The 24,166-nt window shown below is 40.4% G+C and overlaps 1 protein-coding gene across 3 annotated transcripts in view; it reads right to left on the bottom strand.

Annotated features, from left to right (window-relative positions):
* Positions 1-24,166, bottom strand: part of RPS6KA1 (ribosomal protein S6 kinase A1) — a 562,802-nt gene that overhangs the window by 22,665 nt on the left and 515,971 nt on the right. For all 3 annotated transcript variants that reach the window (XM_053706981.1, XM_053706983.1, XM_053706982.1), the window contains one exon: positions 19,626-19,702. In XM_053706981.1, coding sequence (XP_053562956.1) covers positions 19,626-19,702 — 77 coding nt within the window. The remainder of the gene's footprint in view (positions 1-19,625; positions 19,703-24,166) is intronic.

Genomic DNA, 24,166 nt, shown 5'->3' with positions numbered 1-24,166 from the left:
TCGTGCCAGAAAAGCCAGGTTGTACAGCCTTAAATCTGGCAGTGCAAAGCCCCCATATATTTTTGAAGATGTTAATTTATTCAATGCAATCCTAGGTCTGTTTTTTTGCCAAATAAACTTCCTGAGCAGACTGTTTATTAATCATATGTCTTTCTCTAGGACCATTATTGCTGTGTTCTGTAGAACATAAAGCAATTTAGGGAGAAGGACCATCTTGAATAGTGCTATCCGTCCAGATATAGAGTGGCAGACTCTCCCAGTTTCTAAGCTTTTCTCTAAATGTTAATATAACTGGTGAGATGTTGAGTTTATATAAATCTTTAGGGTCTCTTGGAATATTGATAACCAAATATTTAAACAAATCTTTAACTAATCGGAAGGGAGTGTTGCTAGGAGAGGAAATGTTTTTCCTAAGCCAAAATAGTTCTGACTTCGTGGTATTCACTTTGTAACCCGAAAAGGAGCCAAATTGGCCAATAATTTGTAATAATTTAGGAAGATTGGTTTTGCCATTTGAATATATAAGAATATTGTCTGCATATAAAGCTAGCTTTATCTCGTAATTCCCTATTTTTTTTTTTTTTAAAATACTATTTTTATTGAGAACAACAGGAAGGATACAATTGAGTGTGTACATACACCTTGCAATTTCTTAGATACAGTAAGAAAGAAAAAAAAAATGACAGCTATAGAAATCAGCAAGTACATGATAAATAATAGCAGACAGTACAATAACACTCTGAGTCAAGAGCTAGATCCATCCTTCCCTGTCCTCCTTTTTCTCCACCCCTGGATAGGGTACATTTTTCTATATTACTGTAACATCAAACAATATATTTTTAACCGTTATGAACTGTTCAACCAAGTATAGGCTGGGACTTCGGAGTGGTTTGTGGTAGTTTTTTTTGTATGCTCTATGGTATGAGAAAAAAAAAAAAAAAAAAAAAAAAAAAAGGGGGGGGGGGGGGAAAGAGGGAGAAGAAGAGGGGAAGGGTTGTAGGGAGCCGGCTTCAGGAACCGCTTGTTAGTGTTTATATGGCAATGTTATCTCTCCCCCTCCCCTCGCCGCTATGTGATTGATACAAGAATCCCCACTCTCCCCTCAAGGATGCTGTCAGCATGTACTCGGTATGTGCAAAAGGGATTAAAATTTGTCTCTGGGAGTCAAGGCTCAGTGATACAATGTACCGTCTTCATTTGTTTATGAAATGTTTGAGTCTCCTATTAGTGTCCATCTTGGTGTCTAGTTGCTCAATGAGCAGCTGCTTATGTAAATGATGTTTGAATGAGCTAAAGCTAGGAGCAGAGTCCTCCATCCAGACTCCCAAAATGACCTTCCTAGCAACCAAAATGATAGTGTCCAGTAAGGGGGTATCTTTGAGATGGTGGTCACGCCACTCCAGGAAGCATATCTGTTCCACCTCAAGTTGGGCCCCTAGCTTAATGACCCTCGAAAGCCAGAAGGCAATCTTACCCCAAAACTGTTTAACTTTTGGGCAGGTGTGAAAAAAGTGGAGGAAATCCGGATCACTCAATTTGCACTTGCTGCATTCATTCCTCATTTCAGCTCTCCACTTAGCTAACCTTCTGGGAGTAATGTAATCCCTGTGTAGCATTCTAATCTGCGATTCTCTTAGGGACATGGACAAAGTCGCTCTTCGAGCGCTCACCACGCTCTGCTGGATTAGCTCTGCAAGGTCGTCCCTCTCCACACTTCTGGTCCACTTATCCACTAATAGGGTTAAGTTTTCAGATTCAATGTGACTTAAGAGCGTTCTATATATTCCCGAGATGGTAAAGTTGCCCAGTTTAAATGAGGATACTGTCATGGCAAATGCATGTGGTTCCCAGAATTGTGGGTCTCCTCTCATCAGTTGGTCAATATAATGCCTCAATTGCAGATAGGCATAGAAGTGGGTCCGTGGAAGCCCAAATTGGGCCTGGAGGTCAGTGAAAGATTTAATGCATTTTCTAGGAAGGTCCAGAGCATCCCCCACACAGCATAGCCCCTTGGTGTTCCATAGGACAAAGGGAGAGGAGTCTGTTTCCAGGGGGAAGTCAGGATTGTTTCGCAATGGGATCATTCTAGGTGCCACATAGCAGCGACCGACGTGTCTGAGGGCTAGTTGCCAAGCACTCATTGTATCCTTGTAGATCGTAATTCCCTATTTTAATACCTTCGAGATGTTGCCTGATTGCGATTGCCAGGGATTCAATACAAAGGTTAAAGAGAAGGGGGGAGAGGGGGCAGCCCTGACGAGTTCCCCTGCCTAGTACAATTTGGGAAGAAAGTAAATTATTTACAATAAGCTTTGTATGAGGCTGATTATATAGATTTTTAATAAAATCAAGAAAACTTCCTATGAGCCCGAACTTTTCTAAAGAGACAAAAAGATGATCATATTGAACAGAGTCAAAGGCCTTCTCGGCGTCGACTGAAATAACCGCTAGATCTGGTAGGGGCCTTCCCCCCCTCCTCCCTTCCTCTCCCTCATAGAATAAGTATTCTGATGTTACCAAGACCTCTCTAATCTTAGCTGCAGAGTTTCGAGCATTTAAGAACCCGGCTTGATCTCTATGAATAATATCGCCTAATATAATCTGTAACCTTTGGGCAAGTATTGATGTGAAGATCTTATAATCAGAGTTTAATAATGCGATTGGCCTGCATGACTCCCTTAGGGTTGGGTCCTTCCCACTCTTGAGTATTAGAGTTGTATAGGAGGATGAAAAAGATTTTATCACCTCTCCTCCATTTATATAGATAGAGTTATATAAGTTACCAAGATAAACTGATATTTCTGAAGATAAAATTTTATATAGTTCATTAGGTAGCCCATCTGGCCCAGAGGTTTTATTCAGGGCGAGATCAGAGATAGATTTTTTAATTTCTTCCACTGTAATTTGAGCATTAAGAGATTCAGCTATATCAGAAGATATCTTGGGAACTGATATTTTGCTCCAGAAGTCCTCCGCTTGGGCTAGGTCAGATGGTCTGGGAGAATATATTTCTTGGTAGTATTTTTCCAGTTCTTCCGCTATTTCCTTTTAATTACTTCCTTCTTCCCTAAAACTAATTTTTCAATTAGCGAGGTTTTTTTTTCTCACTTTTGACCAATTTAGCTAGCAGTTTCCCGGATTTATTGCCATATTTATATAGTTTAGAGTGCAATTTTAATTTGTTCTGGGTTTTTTTATATAGCAAAAAATCATCTTTATTGCTTTTCGCTCTATTATACTTAGCCCAATTGGCTGAATTTTGGTCGAGGAGGAATCTGTTATATGCGTTTATTATTGCATTAGTTAGTTCCTTTTCTCTTTGTTTCATTTTTTTATTTAGTATAGCCATATAGGCTATAATTTCACCTCTTATTACCGCCTTTGCTGCCTCCCAAAATATGGCAGGACGGTCTCTATACTCTGCGTTACAGAAATCATAGTCGTTGAACTTGGCTCTCAACCAATTCTTAAATTTCATGTCTGATGCTAGGTGAGTGGGGAAAAAGAACCGATTCAGTTTAGACTTGTGCTGCTTGTCATGGAGATCTAGAGTAATCGGCCCATGATCGGATAAACATATAGGAAGTATATATGCTTTAATCTCGAGTGTACACAATCTTTCGTCTATCAAAAACAAGTCTATTCTTGATAGCGTTTTGTGAGCTTTGGATAGGCAGGTGTATTCTCTAACATCAGGATTCTGCATCCTCCATATATCCTTAATGCCCAGATTTTTCATAAGCCTGGTAAGAAGTTTAGTTTCCAAGTTATCTTTTTTATGCTTTTTTTGTTTTGTATTTTGTCTCAGCCTGTCCAGTGGACACTGTGGAGCCATATTGAAGTCTCCTGCGAGAATAAGGTTACCTTCCAATATAGAGAGTATCCCAGTCTGCAATTGGTTCCAAAAGTCTGGATCAAGGGTATTAGGCGCATAGACATTACATATCGTAAATATACGATTATTAATTTTTATTTTTAGAATCACTGATCTCCCCTCCGGATCCACCCCAGCGTGCAGTATTACTGCGTTGATCCTTTTTCCCACTAAAATGGCTACCCCTCTCTTCCTCCCCTGTCCTGATGAGGCAATTACCTCCTTGACCCATGATGTTTTTAATTTTAATACCTCCTCTGAGTTAAGATGCGTTTCCTGAAGGAAAGCTATATCCGTTTTCATTTTTCTTAATTGGGTAATAATTGATTTCCTCTTTATAGGAGTAGTGATACCTCCTCCGTTCCAAAATACTATTTTAAAATTTGCCATTTATTTTAGTTAGTAGGTAAGTAAAATTAAGGCTGGTGCGGAGGGGGGAACAAAAAATAAATAAATAAATAAAATAAAAAAAATTAAAAAAGGGAGGGCAAACCCCAGAAACATAATTCCCTTTAATATCCAGCGTCAATTTCCCTGACATCCTTTTACTTAAAAAAGAATAACAGGCAGGAGTATAAGATCCCAAGTGACTGCTTACTTTACTCACTAGAATTTAGTTGGCTCAGTAATTTTTCTGCATCTTGTGCATTTTCAAACAGGTAGACTTCACCTTTGACAAAAACCTTAAGTTTAGACGGGTAATTGATTAGGGCCTGATAGCCCTGCTGAATAAATTTGGAGCAAATTGGGGCCAGATTTCTTCTCTTAGATGATGTTTCTACTGAATAATCTTGGAATAAGAGGATCTTGCTCTCATTAAACATAATAGGCTGATTCTTTCGGAAATATTGGAGAAGAGTTACTTTATCATTGAAATTAAGCAATTTGGCTATTACAGGCCTAGGTCTATTATTGCCTCTATTATCAGCCTGTGGCTTCCCTATTCTATGGGCCCTTTCTACCACTATTTGAGAATCACTGGGGGTATCTTGAGTAGCTGAACTAAGTTATCTGTGATAAATAAATTTAAATTCTCGGGTTGTTTTCCCTCCGGTAATCCAATGATACGAATATTGTTTCTTCTGGCCCTGTTTTCTAAGTCTTCGATTTTTATTTACATTTTAGATATAGTAGCTGCAGTGGATTCTATACTTGTGCTATGAGTAATAGTAAGGTCCTCGAGATCAGATACCCTTTGTTCCACTTCATTAATTCTGCTGGTGAAATGCCTCGGTTCTTGAGACAGCAGTGTGATCTCTTGTTTGATCTCTGCCCTAAGGGCATCAAATTTGGGGTTTAAGGCTTCTGCAATACTTGTTACTAGTGCCTGCATATTGAAGGCTTCATTCATGACTAAAGTATTAATAGGGGTTGGCTGTGCCTCAGTAACCGTCTCTGTAATATTTTTTATTTCTTTTCTCTCTTGATTTTGCTGCCATGGCTGGCGGGGGAGTCCGGGAGTGACTGTGAAGAAATGTATCCATGTGCCGTGAAAATAATCGGGGTAGTGATCCTCTTATGCCGTGTTAGGGAGAGGAGAAGGAGTGAAAAAAAAAAAAGGGGGGGGTGCAGTGGATTTAATAAGGGAGGGGTAAGGAGTGAAGGTAAGGGGAGTGAGGGAGTGAAGGTGGGGGGAGTGCGGACTCAATTTAATAATGTGATAAGTATAATTTCTGTGTATGAGAGTCCCCACATCAGCCAGAGAGCCCACGTCGTTTAACTTTAAAGAGACTTACCTAGGGAGAGAGTCCTAACTGACCCCTACTTGTGTTAAGTCTGTATCCTTTACAGTTTTTTAAAGAGGAACCTACTATTTCTCTGATGTAATTGGGTATCCTAGTCAGGCCGGATAAGATAAGCTTTAGGTCTCCTGTTATTGTTACTATATTAAACCCTGTGTTACTGAAATTCTGCCTAAAGTTAGATAGACAAGCCTATAATAAATCAATTATGAGCTTTGCTCTTTACAAAATTAGGACACTAACCTTCCTACTCTAATCTTATCAGCCAATCTATGATATATAGCCCTTATGTTGGCTTTGCTTGAAAAAATTCAGTTAGCTAATGCAATGGACACCGGAATATAGTATTTTACCAAATTCTTAAGGAATTTTTTGAACCGCTTTTTAGCAGGGTATGAACCCAACTCTTTCCTTTTCTCTTCCTTTTTTTTAATTAATCCTGTTAGCCAACCTCAAAAAACTTAACCACTCCTAATGAGTTATAAACCAAAGGAGTGTTTGCAAGTAAATAATTAAATAAATTGGGTAAGTTACCAGTATTATATCATCCTTCCTTGATTAAACCTTGAACTGTTATTTACTTTGGGGTTTTCATGCAGAATCTTTTTTATGCTCAATAAAACAATTTTCTTTATGGTTCTTCACTCCTCCCTTTAAGTATTCCTTCTAGTTCCTGCTAATTTCCCCTTCCCTTTCTAGTTTGTACCTAAAAATATACTTAAGACAGATTTATTAATCTAAATATTTTTCCCAGTTTCTCTACCATAATAACACTTTAAGGCTATCTATAGCTTAGCAGGTTGAGATTATGTACACAATATCTCCTGTATTTGCACATCCATAATACCTGTTACAAATAAATATTATAAGATATTAGAAATGGTGCCTACAATTAGCTAAGTAAGAGAGCTTATGCCCTAAATTTATCCATAAATAGCCTCTAATACATAGGATCTTAAAGGGATACTAAACCCAATTTTTTTCTTTAATGATTAAGATAGAGCATGAGATTTTAAGCACCTTTCTAATTTACTCCTATTATCAATTTTTCTTTGTTCTCATGCTATCTTGATTTGAAAAAGCAGTACTGTAGGCTTTAGAGCCGGACCATTTTTTGTTCAGCACATGGGTAGCACTTGCTGATTTGTGGCTAAATGTAGCAAACCAATCAGCAGCTCTACCAAGGTGCTGAACTAAAAAATGGGCTGGCTCCTAACCTTTTATTACTGCTTTTTCAAATCAAGATAACATGAGAACAAAGAAAAATTGATAATAGGAGTAAATTAGAAAGTTGCTTAAAATTGCATGCTCTATCTGAATCACGAAAGAAAAAAATGTGGCGTTAGTATCCCTTTAACAGGTATAGAATATTACATCTGTAATTTTGAGGTAGTCTGTACTTATTTTAAACTTGCATTACCATTACTTATGTAAAACAGAGTATAGGTACAGTTTACTACAATGTATCAGTATATATTGCAAATCTCAGCTTGCAATTATTATTTTATAGAGAACTTATGCTGTTCTGAATCTACAGCTAGGAAAGAAGAGAAAGAACACAGATAAATTCAATTACAATACATCAACCAAACTTCCCAAGGAGAAAAAAAGAAAAAAAAAAAAAAAAAAGATCTGCAAAAGAAAATTAGTTACAAATTTAAAAAAAAACACGGAAGATGTTGCTTTAGCAGAGCGTCTCTCCTTTCTTAAGTAAATATATCAGTACTGTATTGCAGTCATCATTATTTTGTCCAGTATTGTTTCATATTAATTCTTCCTTTAATTTTATCCTGCTGTTAAGAGCCTTATAAAGATATAACTTGAAAAAGCTGATTGTGGCAGTTTCTAATAGACCATAGGAGAGAAAGAAAAAAACAATACTTTACCCCCAGCCGTTCTGTTTCTTCGTACTTATGTACATAGGAAAGTTGTGCCAGTGATTCAACAGGGCACCCTCCTCCTATGTAGGGTAAGTACCGTGAGAGGAGAAGAAAAGGCAACTTATCTTGAGGCAGTATTCACCCGGAATTTTTGGGCTCTGGAGCAGTCCCTTCACCTCCTCTCACGCAGCACCGGTGGGAGAGGAGGGGAGACAGGTAAGGTGAAGCTGAAGTCGTCGCCGGCGAAAAACACAACCACCGTGTCTCACATGTAGCGATATCCAGGTCGCACTATGTTGAGTGTTCCGGTCGACGTCTCTTACGCTTCAGCAAATGCGCCGCGGCTCCTTCAGATGACGCCTCCAATCTCCGGACCTGGTTCAGGGATATGACTCCGGTAAGTTCCGCTGGGTTCGTGAAGTCTCAGGCTGTTCTACCCATTTTGAGAGCCATTGTAATTAATAAGAGTTGGCTTTTAGTTTCTTTTCCCCTCTGTTCTGCACCTCGGCAGTTTAGATATGGGTCCTCCGGGAGCACCTTGGGAACACCTCAAAGGCTTACTGGGAGACACCAGCCGATATTGTTTGTAGACTTTCCGCCTAATTATGCCTTTGGAAGTGTAGGCAATGTTTAATTCCAACTCCGGAGAATGTCTTTGTAAAATATATTTTACTCCTACCCACCTCTCACGCAGCAACGGTGGGAGAGGGGGTAGTACAGCAAGGGGAATATGTTTTAAAGTAAAAAAAAAAAGAAAACCTCCGTGTCTTGCAGTGTTCTTTAGGGGATGTAACTCCTTTTAATCTGACCGTTGTCAGTGTAGTGGGTTAAGTTTTCCACTGCCTAGGTTCCGGCAGCGATGTAGCAGGCTGTCCAGGTAGCTACCCCAGGTGCTTGGGGTGAGGCGCGGGAAAGGCTCTGCCAAAAAGCTTAGGGACTGGAGTTCTCTGAGCCAGCACTCTGCAACGTGCGCTTAGCTCCTCCTCCGGAACCTCTCCCTTAAGGATGTCCAGAGAATACCAGGGCATGTAATTTTAAACAACTTTCCAATTTACTTTTATCACCAAATTTGCTTTGTTCTTTTCGTATCCTTAGTTGAAATCTAATTCTAAGAGGTTCATACGCTAATTTCTTAGACTTTGACGGCCTCTAATCTGAAGGCATTTTGACCACTAGAGGGCATTAGTTCATGTGTTTCATATAGATAACATTGAGCTCATGCACGTGAAGTTACCCTGGAGCCAGCACTGATTGGCTAAAATGCAAGTCTGTCAAAAAAATCTAAGATAAGGAGGCAGTTTGCAGAGGCTTAAAAAACAAGGTAATCACAGAGGTAAAAAGTGTATTAATATAACAGTGTTGGTTATGCAAAATTGGGGAATGGATAATAACATAATTTATGCTTACCTGATAAATTCCTTTCTTCTGTTGTGTGATCAGTCCACGGGTCATCATTACTTCTGGGATATAACTCCTCCCCAACAGGAAATGCAAGAGGATTCACCCAGCAGAGCTGCATATAGCTCCTCCCCTCTACGTCAGTCCCAGTCATTCGACCAAGAATCAACGAGAAAGGAGTAACCAAGGGTGAAGTGGTGACTGGAGTATAATTTAAAAGATATCTACCTGCCTTAAAACAGGGCGGGCCGTGGACTGATCACACAACAGAAGAAAGGAATTTATCAGGTAAGCATAAATTATGTTTTCTTCTGTTATGTGTGATCAGTCCACGGGTCATCATTACTTCTGGGATACCAATACCAAAGCAAAAGTACACGGATGACGGGAGGGATAGGCAGGCTCATTATATAGAAGGAACCACTGCCTGAAGAACCTTTCTCCCAAAAATAGCCTCCGAAGAAGCAAAAGTGTCAAATTTGTAAAATTTGGAAAAAGTATGAAGCGAAGACCAAGTTGCAGCCTTGCAAATCTGTTCAACAGAGGCCTCATTCTTAAAGGCCCAAGTGGAAGCCACAGCTCTAGTGGAGTGAGCTGTAATTCTTTCAGGAGGCTGCTGCCCAGCAGTCTCATAGGCTAAACGTATTATGCTACGAAGCCAAAAAGAGAGAGAGGTAGCAGAAGCTTTTTGACCTCTCCTCTGTCCAGAGTAAACGACAAACAAGGAAGAAGTTTGGCGAAAATCTTTAGTTGCCTGCAAGTAGAACTTGAGGGCACGAACTACATCCAGATTGTGTAGAAGACGTTCCTTCTTTGAAGAAGGATTTGGACACAAGGATGGTACAACAATCTCTTGATTGATGTTCCTGTTAGTGACTACCTTAGGTAAGAACCCAGGTTTAGTACGCAGAACTACCTTGTCTGAGTGAAAAATCAGATAAGGGGAATCACAATGTAAGGCTGATAACTCAGAGACTCTTCGAGCCGAGGAAATAGCCATTAAAAACAGAACTTTCCAAGATAACATTCTTATATCAATGGAATGAAGGGGTTCAAACGGAACACCCTGTAAAACGTTAAGAACTAAGTTTAAACTCCATGGTGGAGCAACAGCTTTAAATACAGGCTTGATCCTAGCTAAAGCCTGACAAAAGGACTGGACGTCTGGATTTTCTGACAGACGTCTGTGTAACAAGATGGACAGAGCTGAAATCTGTCCCTTTAATGAACTAGCTGATAAACCCTTTTCTAAACCTTCTTGTAGAAAGGACAATATCCTAGCGATCCTAACCTTACTCCAGGAGTAACCTTTGGATTCGCACCAGTATAGGTATTTCCGCCATATTTTATGGTAAATCCTTCTGGTAACAGGCTTCCTAGCCTGAATCAGGGTATCAATAACCGACTCAGAAAAACCACGTTTTGATAAAATCAAGCGTTCAATTTCCAAGCAGTCAGCTTCAGAGAAGTTAGATTTTGGTGTTTGAATGGACCCTGTATCAGAAGGTCCTGTCTTAGAGGTAGAGACCAAGGCGGACAGGATGACATGTCCACCAGATCTGCATACCAAGTCCTGCGTGGCCATGCAGGTGCTATTAGAATTACTGATGCTCTCTCCTGTTTGATTTTGGCAATCAATCGAGGAAGCAGCGGGAAGGGTGGAAACACATAAGCCATCCTGAAGTTCCAAGGTGCTGTCAAAGCATCTATCAGAACTGCTCCCGGATCCCTGGATCTGGACCCGTAGCGATGAAGTTTGGCGTTCTGGCGAGGCGCCATGAGATCTATCTCTGGTTTGCCCCAACGTCGAAGTATTTGGGCAAAGATCTCCGGATGAAGTTCCCACTCCCCCGGATGAAAAGTCTGGCGAGTCAAGAAATCCGCCTCCCAGTTCTCCACTCCCGGGATGTGGATTGCTGACAGGTGGCAAGAGTGAGACTCTGCCCAGCGAATTATCTTTGATACTTCCATCATTGCTAGGGAGCTTCTTGTCCCTCCCTGATGGTTGATGTAAGCTACAGTCGTGATGTTGTCCGACTGAAACCTGATGAACCCCCGAGTTGTTAACTGGGGCCAAGCCAGAAGGGCATTGAGAACTGCTCTCAATTCCAGAATGTTTATTGGAAGGAGACTCTCCTCCTGATTCCATAGTCCCTGAGCCTTCAGAGAATTCCAGACAGCGCCCCAACCTAGTAGGCTGGCGTCTGTTGTTACAATTGTCCAGTCTGGCCTGCTGAATGGCATCCCCCTGGACAGGTGTGGCCGATGAAGCCACCATAGAAGAGAATTTCTGGTCTCTTGATTCAGATTCAGAGTAGGGGACAAATCTGAGTAATCCCCATTCCACTGACTTAGCATGCATAATTGCAGCGGTCTGAGGTGTAGACGTGCAAAAGGTACTATGTCCATTGCCGCTACCATTAAGCCGATCACCTCCATGCATTGAGCTACTGACGGGTGTTGAATGGAATGAAGGACGCGGCATGCATTTTGAAGCTTTGTTAACCTGTCTTCTGTCAGGTAAATCTTCATTTCTACAGAATCTATAAGAGTCCCCAAGAATGGAACTCTTGTGAGAGGAAAAAGAGAACTCTTCTTTTCGTTCACCTTCCATCCATGCGACCTTAGAAATGCCAGAACTAACTCTGTATGAGACTTGGCAGTTTGAAAGCTTGAAGCTTGTATTAGAATGTCGTCTAGGTACGGAGCTACCGAAATCCCTCGCGGTCTTAGTACCGCTAGAAGGGCACCCAGAACCTTTGTGAAGATTCTTGGAGCCGTAGCCAGTCCGAATGGAAGAGCTACAAACTGGTAGTGCCTGTCTAAGAAGGCAAACCTTAGGTACCGGTGATGATCTTTGTGGATCGGTATGTGAAGGTAAGCATCCTTTAAATCCACTGTGGTCATGTACTGACCCTCTTGGATCATGGGTAAGATTGTCCGAATAGTTTCCATTTTGAACGATGGAACTCTTAGGAATTTGTTTAGAATCTTTAAATCTAAGATTGGCCTGAAAGTTCCCTCTTTTTTGGGAACCACAAACAGGTTTGAGTAGAACCCTTGTCCTTGTTCCGACCGTGGAACCGGATGGATCACTCCCATTATTAACAGATCTTGTACGCAGCGTAGAAACGCTTCTTTCTTTATCTGGTTTGTTGACAACCTTGACAGATGAAATCTCCCTCTTGGGGGAGATAATTTGAAGTCTAGAAGGTATCCCTGAGATATGATCTCTAGAGCCCAGGGATCCTGAACATCTCTTGCCCAGGCCTGGGCAAAGAGAGAGAGTCTGCCCCCCACTAGATCCGGTCCCGGATCGGGGGCTCTCGGTTCATGCTGTCTTTGGGGCAGCAGCAGGTTTCCTGGCCTGCTTGCTCTTGTTCCAGGACTGGTTAGGCTTCCAGCCTTGCCTGTAACGAGCAACAGCTCCTTCCTGTTTTGGTGCAGTGGAGGTTGATGCTGCTCCTGTTTTGAAATTCCGAAAGGGACGAAAATTAGACTGTCTAGCCTTAGCTTTGGCTTTGTCTTGAGGTAGGGCGTGGCCCTTACCACCTGTAATGTCAGCGATAATTTCTTTCAAACCGGGCCCAAATAAAGACTGCCCCTTGAAAGGTATATTAAGTAATTTGGACTTAGAAGTCACATCAGCTGACCAGGATTTTAGCCACAGCGCCCTACGTGCCTGTATGGCGAATCCTGAGTTCTTAGCCGTGAGTTTAGTTAAATGTACTACGGCCTCCGAAATGAAAGAATTAGCTAGTTTAAGGACTCTAAGCCTGTCCGTAATGTCGTCTAGCGTAGATGAACTAAGGTTCTCTTCCAGCGACTCAATCCAAAATGCTGCCGCAGCCGTAATCGGCGCGATACATGCAAGGGGTTGTAATATAAAACCTTGTTGAACAAACATTTTCTTAAGGTAACCCTCTAACTTTTTATCCATTGGATCTGAAAAAGCACAGCTATCCTCCACCGGGATAGTGGTACGCTTAGCTAAAGTAGAAACTGCTCCCTCCACCTTGGGGACCGTCTGCCATAAGTCCCTAGTGGTGGCGTCTATTGGGAACATCTTTCTAAATATTGGAGGGGGTGAGAACGGCACACCGGGTCTATCCCACTCCTTAGTAACAATTTCAGTTAGTCTCTTAGGTATAGGAAAAACGTCAGTACTCGCCGGTACCGCAAAGTATTTATCCAACCTACACAGTTTCTCTGGTATTGCAACGGTGTTACAATCGTTAAGAGCTGCTAAGACCTCCCCTAGTAATACACGGAGGTTCTCCAATTTAAATTTAAAATTTGAAATATCTGAGTCCAATTTGTTTGGATCAGAACCGTCACCCACAGAATGAAGCTCTCCGTCCTCATGCTCTGCGAGCTGTGACGCAGTATCAGACATGGCCCTTGCATTGTCAGCGCACTCTGTTCTCACCCCAGAGTGATCACGCTTGCCTCTTAGTTCTGGTAATTTAGACAAAACTTCAGTCATAACAGAAGCCATATCTTGTAATGTTATCTGTAATGGCCGCCCAGATGTACTAGGTGCCATAATATCACGCACCTCCCGGGCGGGAGATGCAGGTACTGTCGCGTGAGGCGAGTTAGTCGGCATAACTCTCCCCTCGCTGTTTGGTGAAATTTGTTCACATTGTACAGATTGACTTTTATTTAAAGTAGCATCAATACAGTTAGTACATAAATTTCTATTGGGCTCCACCTTGGCATTGGAACAAATGACACAGATATCTTCCTCTGAGTCAGACATGTTTAACACACTAGCAAAAAACTTACAACTTGGTTATAATCTTTTTTAGCAAAAAAATACTGTGCCTCAAAGAGGTACTAAACGATTAAATAACAGTTGAAATAATGAACTGAAAAACAGTTATAGCATCAAACTTTAAAACAACACAACTCTTAGCAAAGGTTTGTTCCCATTAGTAAAATAACAATAATTAAATTTGACATAAAAAGTACAAAGCAACGTTTTTATGCACAGTCACTATAAGAATTCTCACAGCTCTGCTGAGAGAAGTTACCTCCCTTCAAAGAAGTTTGAAGACCCCTGAGATCTGTCAGAGATGAACCGGATCATGCAGAAAAAATAAAAGTGACTGACTGGAATTTTTTGATGCGTAGTAAAGAGCGCCAAAAACGGCCCCTCCCTCTCTCACACAGCAGTGAAGAGAAACGAAACTGTCACAATTACAAGCAAAAAACTGCCAAGTGGAAAATAATGCCCAAATATCTATTCACACAGTACCTCAGCAATGTAAACGATTCTACATTCCAGCAAAAACGTTTAGCATGATAAATAGTTATTAAAAGTATTAGTGACCTTTAGCAGAGTAGTTCCGGTGAAATACCATCCCCAGAATACTGAAGTGTATACATACATGTCATTTTAACGGTATGGCAGGATTTTCTCATCAATTCCATTCAGAAAATAAAAACTGCTACATACCTCAATGCAGATTCATCTGCCCGCTGTCCCCTGATCTGAAGCCTTTACCTCCCTCAGATGGCCGAGAACAGCAATATGATCTTAACTACTCCGGTTAAAATCATAGTAAAAAACTCTGGCAGATTCTTCCTCAAACTCTGCCAGAGAAGTAATAACACGCTCCGGTGCTATTGTAAAATAACAAACTTTTGATTGAAGTCATAAAAACTAAGTATAATCACCATAGTCCTCTCACACATCCTATCTAGTCGTTGGGTGCAAGAGAATGACTGGGACTGACGTAGAGGGGAGGAGCTATATGCAGCTCTGCTGGGTGAATCCTCTTGCATTTCCTGTTGGGGAGGAGTTATATCCCAGAAGTAATGATGACCCGTGGACTGATCACACATAACAGAAGAAAAAGGGATTATCTTACTTTTTAAACAACAAAAACTCTGGTGTTCACTGTCCCTTTAAGTAAAGATTAGCCTTTAAAATGTATTATAAAAAGAATTATAAAATGTAAGTGTCCATAAAGCAATGGATGTCACCTTCTCTGCTGAGGACAGTTAAAAAATGAATCCACTTTATTTCCTTTGCTACTGGGAATTTCAGACAAAAACGTGCCCAAAATACTGGATTTTTTTTAGCAATTTTGCTATCACTCCATTTAAACAGAAAGAGACTTTTTTATTTTCCTATCAAAACTATATATTTTTGTAGTAGACAACCCAGCGTATTAATCTAGGCCCATTTTGGAATATTTCATGCCACCTATTCACCAGCAAATGCGATTTTATATAAAAAAAATATGTTTTCTTTTTCACAAACTTTGGATTTCTCACTGAAATTATTTACATACCTCTTGTGCAATCATAACACAAATGGTTCTAAAAGATTCTCTAGGATCCCCATTGTTTATAAATAGCAGACATACAAGGCTTTGTCATTGCTTTTTAGTAATTAGAATTTTCCCGCAAGTGAAAGGGTTAATTAGTTAGCTAGCAAGGGTCATATTGCAGTGTATTTATTACCCTCTAGGAATGGGCGAATGTTTCGCAACATTCAAAAAACGAAACAAATTTTAACACATTCGTTAGTTCGAATCGAATTTCGAATGTATACATAACATTCTAACATTCGATTTTCGAATGCTCGGTTTCGAATTTTATGATTACATTCGAAAATATTCTTTTTGAAAAATTTGAATTTATATTTGTAATAGTATTTCTAATGTTTTCTTTAAATGTAATATTCGAATTATGCAATATTCTATATAGAAACATTCAAAATGATATATTTGTATCTATTGTGTATCAATTTACTAGATTCCCTCCCTACGAAATTAACTATTGAACTTCTGAATAGTATTTGTTAAATAGAATGTTAAATTCGAAATTTCGAATGTGGACATTCAATCTAATTATAAACATTTGAATTTGAAAGTGACATTCGAAAACTGTAAATAGCATTCAAATATATAATTTTCAAGAATATTCGTTCTTATAAACATTCGGATTTATAATTTGAATTTCGGTAATAACATTCGTTCTAACATTCGAAAATTTACACATTCGCCCATCCCTATTACCCTCCCACTAAATTGATTGCTTTCTGATCCCTCCCAAACAGCTTTATTCCCTCCGTCCCCCCACACTGGTCACCACCATCTGAGGTACTGGCAGACAGTCTGCCAGCATGACGTTTAAGGGCTTTTTTCAAGGGACAGTCTAGTCAAAATTAAAGTTTCATGATTCAAATAGGGAATGCAATTTTAAACAACTTTCCAATTTGCTTTGTTCTCTTGATATTCTTTCTGAAAGCTAAACCTAGGTAAGCTCACATTTCTAATTTCTAAGCCCTTGAAGGTCGCCTTTTATCTCAGTGCATTTTGACAGTTCTAGTTCATGTGTCATATAGTGTGCTCACTCCTGTGGAATTATTTGCACTGTAAAGGATCCCTCCCTCCAACCTCCCTGTTTCCTCCTAAAAAGCTCTCTCTCACCCCTCTCACTAGTAGCAGCCATATTAGGTAATTGCAGCTATCAGCCAGTACCTAGTGTATGGATATATATATATATATATATATATACACACACACAAACATATATACATACACTGTATTTATAGACAACAAACAGAATAGCACTCCAAAGGTCTTATAGCAAAGTGGTCACTTTTATTAGTGAACGTTTTCGGGTCACAAACGACCCGTCCTCAGACTTAAGTGTGACCCGAAAACGTTCACTAATAAAAGTGACCACTTTGCTATAAGACCTTTGGAGTGCTATTCTTATAATTGATCAGCACCCAAGGCATTTGTTTATACATTATCTGGAGTGCACATTGTCTGGACTTATATATCTAAATATTTTTTTAAATTTATTAATAAAGGTTTTCAGTGTCACTGTCTGTTTCAGTGATCTGCCTTCTGCCCCTTGGCTGCAGTCTTTGCAGTCAAAGCTGACAGCGGAGATTGCAGCACACGCAAGAGTGTTGGACGCAGGTTTTACATCAACACAGTACGCCGAGCAAAATAACGTGTGACGTAGTATCTTCGTCCAATCAGGTTACCAGAATTGAAAAGCCCATAATTTTCATAAAGGGACATGAAACCCACAATTTTTTTTTCATGATTCGGGAAGAGCATTCATTTTTTAAAAAATTTCCAATTTACTTATAATATCACATTTTCTTAGTTTTCTTGTTATCTTTTGTATAAAAGCAGAAAGTTAAGTTCAGGAGTGTGCACGTGTCTGAAGCACTATGTGACAACAGTTTTGCATTAATGTTTTACATTAGCAAGCGCACTAGATGGTAACACTATTGCCTGTCATGTAGTGCTCTCCATAGCGCACACTACCTATCTAGATATCTCTTCAACAAAGAAGAAAACAAAGCTAATTTGAAACAAGACGTAAATTGGAATTTTTTTTTTTAAATCGTATTCTCTATCTGTATCATGAAAGAAAAATTTTGGGTTTAATGTCCCTTTAAAGTATATGAAAAATGGACCAAATAAATAAGTATATTGCAAACTATTACTACATATAATCTCTCTTTAACATTGTACACCAATGCTTCCCAAATAAATATGCCACAGAGGCCTTTCAGTTCTAAGGGAACCTAGGATCCTCCTACAGCTTCCAGTGAATCCATGCCCTATTGCTGAAATTCAAACTTCAGTGTCAAAAGCATATCTACTAATCCACACATAAGTTGGCACACGTCACACCAGCATGTCATGTAGATTTGTGTCCACAACATTAACAGTATCTGCACTTTTATTATTATTATACTTTATAAAGTGCCAACATATTCCGCAAGACACCGTCCATGGATACAATTTGTTTAAATAAAACAATGATACAAAACTTATAAGAGACAAGACAAAATTGGACAAATACAAGTGGAATTGATGGCTCTATTTTCGTGGGATAATTACATATCTGTTATGGACTGTTGACAATCACAGTCTATTTCCTGGGACATATTCTAATATGAAGGCAACTCAATCTATCCCACAATGCAATACTGTAAGATTATAAAGTCATAATACATATCTTTTTTTTCTTTTCAAATGCACTTAAACCAATCCCAGTGGCGTGCCCAGACTGAGCACAAGGAAATTAAATTTTAATTTCCTACCAATATGATCTTTGCCACTAACATTAATTGCAATTTATAGAATATTTTTTCCTCACTATTTCCGTTTTAAGTGATGATGCCTGTAACCATTCTAGGCTAAGTAGTAGAAGCGTTTCCATTAAATAAAGATGATATTCTGTAAAGAAATGGAACAATCCACCACAGAGAAAGAAAAGACTGTGGCTGAACATTACTAGCAGTTTGAAATTCCGATCATCTGAACACTGTTAAAAGTACTAAACTGTTATAGCTTCACAATCAACAAGTACAACAAATTTGCTCTATTTTAATGCCCTTAATTCTGACCAGTTAAGTCTAGCTGTAAATGAGTGTGCCCCCTGCTCTAAGCAATCCCATAACTGGTTAAGGTCATTTGTGGGACAGTCACAGCTTCTATACAAAGGCATTCGAGTAAAATATAAATGACTAATATGGTGAGGGAAACTATATAAAAAGATTATACTTACCTACATTTTCAGTTCACATTAAGTCAGTTTAAAAAAGCGACACTCAAGTCAAAATGAAACTTTTAAGCGATTGTATACTGGCCTGAATTAAAGGCCTGAGATAAAGGCCAGTATTAAATAATACTCTTAAAAACAGGGGCACTTTAATTCATTTAAGTTTACGTTGCTTATTTTTTTTAAATACTTACCTTTGCGTTTTGGTAAACGCTGATCCTCCGCCCGCATCTGCTGCATCATTAGCATATCGATGACGAAACCGGCTTCCTCCAATTGCTGTGTTATCCCACGAGCTGGACGCCAAAGGATGCACAACGATTGGAGGAAGCCGGATTTGTCATCGATCTGCTAATGAAGCAGCAGATGTGGGCGGAGGATCGGCGTTATGTTTACTATAATGGAAAGGTAAGTATTTTAAAAAATAAGCATCATTGTAAACTTTAATGAATTAAAGTGCCCCTGTTTTTAAGAGTATTATTTAATACTGGCCTTTAATTCATTAAAGTTTACAATCACGTTAAGGATTCAGATAGAGCATGTAATTTTAAACAACTTTCCAATTTACTTCCATTAACTAAATGTGCACAGTCTTTTTATATTTACACTTTTTGAGTCGCCAGCTCCTACTGAGCATGTGCAAGAATTCACAGCATATACGTATATGCATTTGTGATTGGCTGATACATGATACAGGAGGAGTGTTAATAGACATACCTTTGAAATTTGTCAGAATAAAAATCTACTACTCATTTGAAGTTCAGACTAAGGAGTCGATTTATCAACCCCTTCGCCCCGCTACAGCTGCAGGTTCTCACAAGAGAACCTACAGTCATATTTCCCTAAACTTTCGCCACCTCTTAGATGGCAAATTTCAATGCCTCCTTGCGCATGATTGGCTGTGCACGGGCAGGGGGCGGTATTGCACGCGAGCACAAAATAGTGCTTGTGTGCAATGCTGAATTCCGGCAGAGGCGAGCTGCGGCAGACAGGGGCGCGTATGTGTGCCCCTGTCTGCCTCAGCTTGATAAAATCGACCCCTATGTGCTATTGCATTGTCTTTTTATCATGTATTTGTTGATTATGCAAATCTACTGTATTTACTGGTCCTGGAGGAGTGGGACAAAATAGCAAAGTACATACACCAAACTGCTATTGTTTATAGGTATATTTAGAACTTACCCTGCCAGCATAGTGTACAGAAGGATGCCCAAGCTCCAGATATCACAGCCCTCGTCATATCCTTGACGCTTCAAAACCTGCAGAATATAAACTGTAAATTCAGCTTCTGTCCAGAGTATCAGGTTACAAACTTCCTTTACATCTCATCATCACTGTATATACAAATACAGAATTCCATTAGTATTTTACCTAGCGTTATTCCATAGAAGCTTACACTGTAATAGCAGATAAGAACTGAAAGGCACATTGAGTCTCACCATATTTGTTTCTGAAGTGTATGCTTAAAGGGACACTAAACACTAAATAGATCTCCCTGTAATCATGGGTTCTACCATTTGGGAACCTAGGTTACACTGCAGGTATCTGAAGGAGAGTTGCTGCACATGTGCAAACACATCAGCACTGGAATGCAGTGAAAGATAGATTTCAATATGGCGGCACCCATGACTAGAGGGGACGAGGACTAACCTAGTACCATGCTTATAAAATGTATTTAGTGTTTAATGCCCTTTAAAGGGACATGAAAGAAAAAATTAAACATTTATGTTTCAAATACAGCATGCAATTTTAAAAGACCTTTGAATTTACTTCTATTTAAAAACAAAATTTATGCTTACCTGATAAATTTGTTTCTTTCCGGATATTGAGAGTCCACAACATCATCAATTACTAGTGGGAATATCACTCCTGGCCTGCAGGAGGCGGCAAAGAGCACCACAGCAAAGCTGTTAGGTGTCACTCCCCTACCCATAATCCCCAGTCATTTGACCGAAGGAAAATGGAAAAAAGGAATAACACAAAGGTGTAGGAGCTGCCTGAGGTTTAGTAAAAAAATAACTGTCTTAAATTTAAGGGTGGGGTCGTGGACTCTCCATATCCAGAAAGAAACAAATTTATCATCAGGTAAGCATAAATTTTGTTTTCTTTTCTAAGATATGGAGAGTCCAACTAGTGGGAACCAATACCCAAGCTAGAGGACACAGATGACAAGGGAGGGATAACAAGACAGGCGGACCTAAACCGAAGGCACGACCGCTTGAAGAACCATCCTCCCAAAAGAAGCGTCAGCCAAGGCAAAAAGTATAAAAATTGTAAAATTTCGAAAAAGTAAGCAGAGAGGACCAAGTTTCAGCCTTTCAAATCTGTTCCACAGAAGCTTCATTTTTGAAAGCCCAAAGAGAGGAGACAGCCCTCGTGGAATGAGCCGTAATTCTCTCAGGAGACTGGTGACCAGCAGTCTCATAAGCAATACAAATTATACAATTCTTAACCAGAGAGAAAGAGAAGTAGCAGTAGCTTTCTGACATTTACGCTTTCCAGAAAAACAAACAAACAGGGCAGAGGACTGGCGAAATTCCTTAGTCGCCTAAAGGTAAATTTTTAGAGCACGCACAACATCCAAGTTGTGTAACAAACATTCCTTATGAGAAGGAGGATTAGGACATAGAGAAGGAACAATTTCCTGATTAATATTTCTATCTGAAACCACTTTCGGGAGAAATCCCACTTTAGTACGAAGAACTGCATTATCAGCATGAAAAATAAGGTAAGGCGAATCACACTGCAAAGCCGAGAGAGTTCTGAGACCCTCAGAGCAGAAGAAATAGCAATAAGAAACAAAACTTTCCAAGATAACAACTTAATATCCATGGAATGCATTTGCTCAAACGGAGCCTGCTGCAAAACTTTAAGATCAAGATTAAGACACCAAGGAGGAGCAACAGACTTAAACACAGGCCTGATTCTGACCAGGGCCTGACAAAAGGATTGAACATCTGGCACATCCGCCAGAAGCTTATGCAACAAAACAGATAATGCAGAAATCTGACTCTTCAAAGAACTGGCTGACAATCCCTTCCCCAGACCTTCCTGGAGAAAAGACAAAATCCTAGGAATCCCACCCTACTCCAAGAGTAGCCCTTGGATTCGCACCAATAAAAGGTATATACGTCATACCTTATGGTAAATCTTTCTAGTAACAGGCTTGCGAGCCTGAATCATGGTCTCAATGACCGACTCATAAAAACCACGCTTAGACAGAACTAAGCGTTCAATCTCCAAGTAGTCAGCTTCAGAGAAACGAGATTTGGATGAAGGAATGGACCCTGAGCTAGAAGGTCTTTCCTCAGAGGCAGCCTCCAAGGTGGAAGAGATGACATCTTCACTAGGTCTGTATACCAGATCCTCCGTGGCCACGCAGGAGCTATTAGAATTACCGATGCTCTCTCCTGTTTGATACAAGCAATGACTCGTGGAAGGAGAGCAAACATGTCAGACTGAAATCCCAAGGAACCGCCAAAGCATCTATCAGGGCGGCCTGCGGATTTCTCGACCTTGAACCATACCTTGGACGGCATCCCATATTTGAGAGTTAACCTGGAGAACACTGCCCACTCCCCGGGATAAAATGTCTGTCTGCTCAGGAAGTCCGCTTCCCAGTTGTCCACCCCTGGAATGTGGATGGCAGAAAGACAGCAATTGTGAGCTTCCGCCCACTGAACAATCTAAGCCACCTCCTTCATGGCTAAGAAACTCAAAGTTCCTCCCTGGTGGTTGATGTAAGCCACTGAGGTGATATTGTCTGACTGGAACCTGAGAAACCGGGCTAAGGACAACTGAGGCCAAGCCATCAGAGCATTGTAAATCTCTCTCAATTCCAAGATGTTTATAGGGAGAGCAAACTCCTCCCGAGTCCATAGTCCCTGCGCCTTTAACGAGTCGCAGACGGCTCCCTAGCCCAGCAGGCTGGTGTCCGTGGTTACAATCACCCAGGGAGGTCTCCGAAAGCATGTGCCCCGAGACAGATGCTCCTGAGAAAGCCACCACGGGAGAGAATCTCTTGTCGACTGATCTAGATCTATCCTCTGAAACAGATCCGAATGGACCCCGTTCCATTGTCTGAGCATGCATAACTGCAGAGCTCTCAAATGGAATCGAGCAAAGGGAATGATGTCCATGGAAGCGACCATCAGACCAATTACCTCCATAAATTGAGCCACTGATGGCTGAACAGTAGACTGCAGAGAGAGGCGAGAGGAAAGAATTTTGGATTTTCTGACCTTTGTCAGAAAAATTTTCATAGATAGGGAATCTATTATAGTTCCTAAGAATACTACCCTTGTAGCTGGAACAAGGGAACTCTTTTCCAGATTCACTTTCCATCTGTGGGAACGTAGAAAAAACAACAAGATCTCTGTATGAGAGTTTGTTAGTTGAAAAGATGGCGCCTGAACCAATATGTCGTCTACATAGGGCACCACTGCAATTCCTCGAGATCTGATAACTGCCAAGAGAGCCCCCAGAACCTTTAAAACAATTCGGGGAGCTGTGGCAAGGCCAAAACGGGAGAGCAACAAAGTGTTTGTCTAGAAATGCGAATCTCAGGAACTTGTGATAATCCCTGTGGATGGGAACATATGAAGATACGCATTCTTCAAGTCTATGATCGGCATGAACTGACCCGCTTGGACCAAGAAAAAAATGGAACAAATGGTTTCCGTTTTGAAGGACGGTACCCTGAGAAACTTGTTTGAGATAATTTAGGTTTAGAATAGGACGAAAAGTTCCCTCTTTTTTGGGAACCACAAACAGATTTGAATAGAATGCTAGACCCTGTTCCCTTACAGGAACTGGAACTATTACTCCCAGGGAAGAAAGGTCCCAAACACAATTCAAGAATGCCTCTTTTTTTAATCTGGTCTGCAGATAATCTTGAGAGGTGGAACCTGCCTCTGGGAGGAAAAGTCTTGAATTCCATTTTGTAACCCTGAGATACTATGTCCACAGCCCAGGGATCTGGGACATCTCGTATCTATGCTTGATAAAACAGAGAAAGTCTGCCCCCCACTTGATCCGATCCCAGATCGGGGGCAAACCCTTCATGCTGATTTAGACTCAGCTGCTGTTTTCTTAGATTGCTTCCCCTTGTTCCAAGACTGATTGGGTTTCCAAGAAGACTTGGACTATTCCTGCTTTGAAGAGGGAGAGAGACTTTCCATTGAAGTTACGAAAAGAAACGAAAATTACTTTGACGTCCTTTAGGTCTATTTTTCTTGTCTTGTGGTAGAAAATACAATTTTCCACCAGTAATGTCAGAAACTATTTCTCACTGACGAGGCCCATAGGAGGCCGAAACGATCGTCTAGGGTTGTCATGTTCCTTGTTCAGAGGAGAATTGCCTGGTATTTCGGGGCTGGACTGACCTTGCTTGGCAGGATCAGACTGATATACTTCAGGAAAGTTTTCTTCTGTGAAAAGCACACTGGTCTAAAAGAGGCTGCTTCCGGGTGGTAAATCGCCATAGAACAAGTCACTGAGCTGTTGTTCGTTCCTGGTAGAGCGCTTCTCTCTTTGTATAGAAACTATTTCTGCCAGACCAGGTCCAAACAAGGTCTTACCCTTGTAAGGAAGTGCCAGAAGCTTGGACTTAGAAGTAACATCAGCTGACCAAGATTTCAGCCACAACGCCCTACGAGCTAGCACAGCGAAGCCAGATATCTTAGCTCCCAGTTTAATAACTTGTATGGTAGCATCAGAAATAA

The sequence above is a fragment of the Bombina bombina genome, chromosome 3 (genome assembly GCF_027579735.1).
Source record: "Bombina bombina isolate aBomBom1 chromosome 3, aBomBom1.pri, whole genome shotgun sequence".
NCBI lineage: Eukaryota > Metazoa > Chordata > Amphibia > Anura > Bombinatoridae > Bombina > Bombina bombina.
The sequence above is the reverse complement of the archived record's forward strand: the minus strand, read 5'-3'. Positions and strand labels throughout refer to the sequence as shown.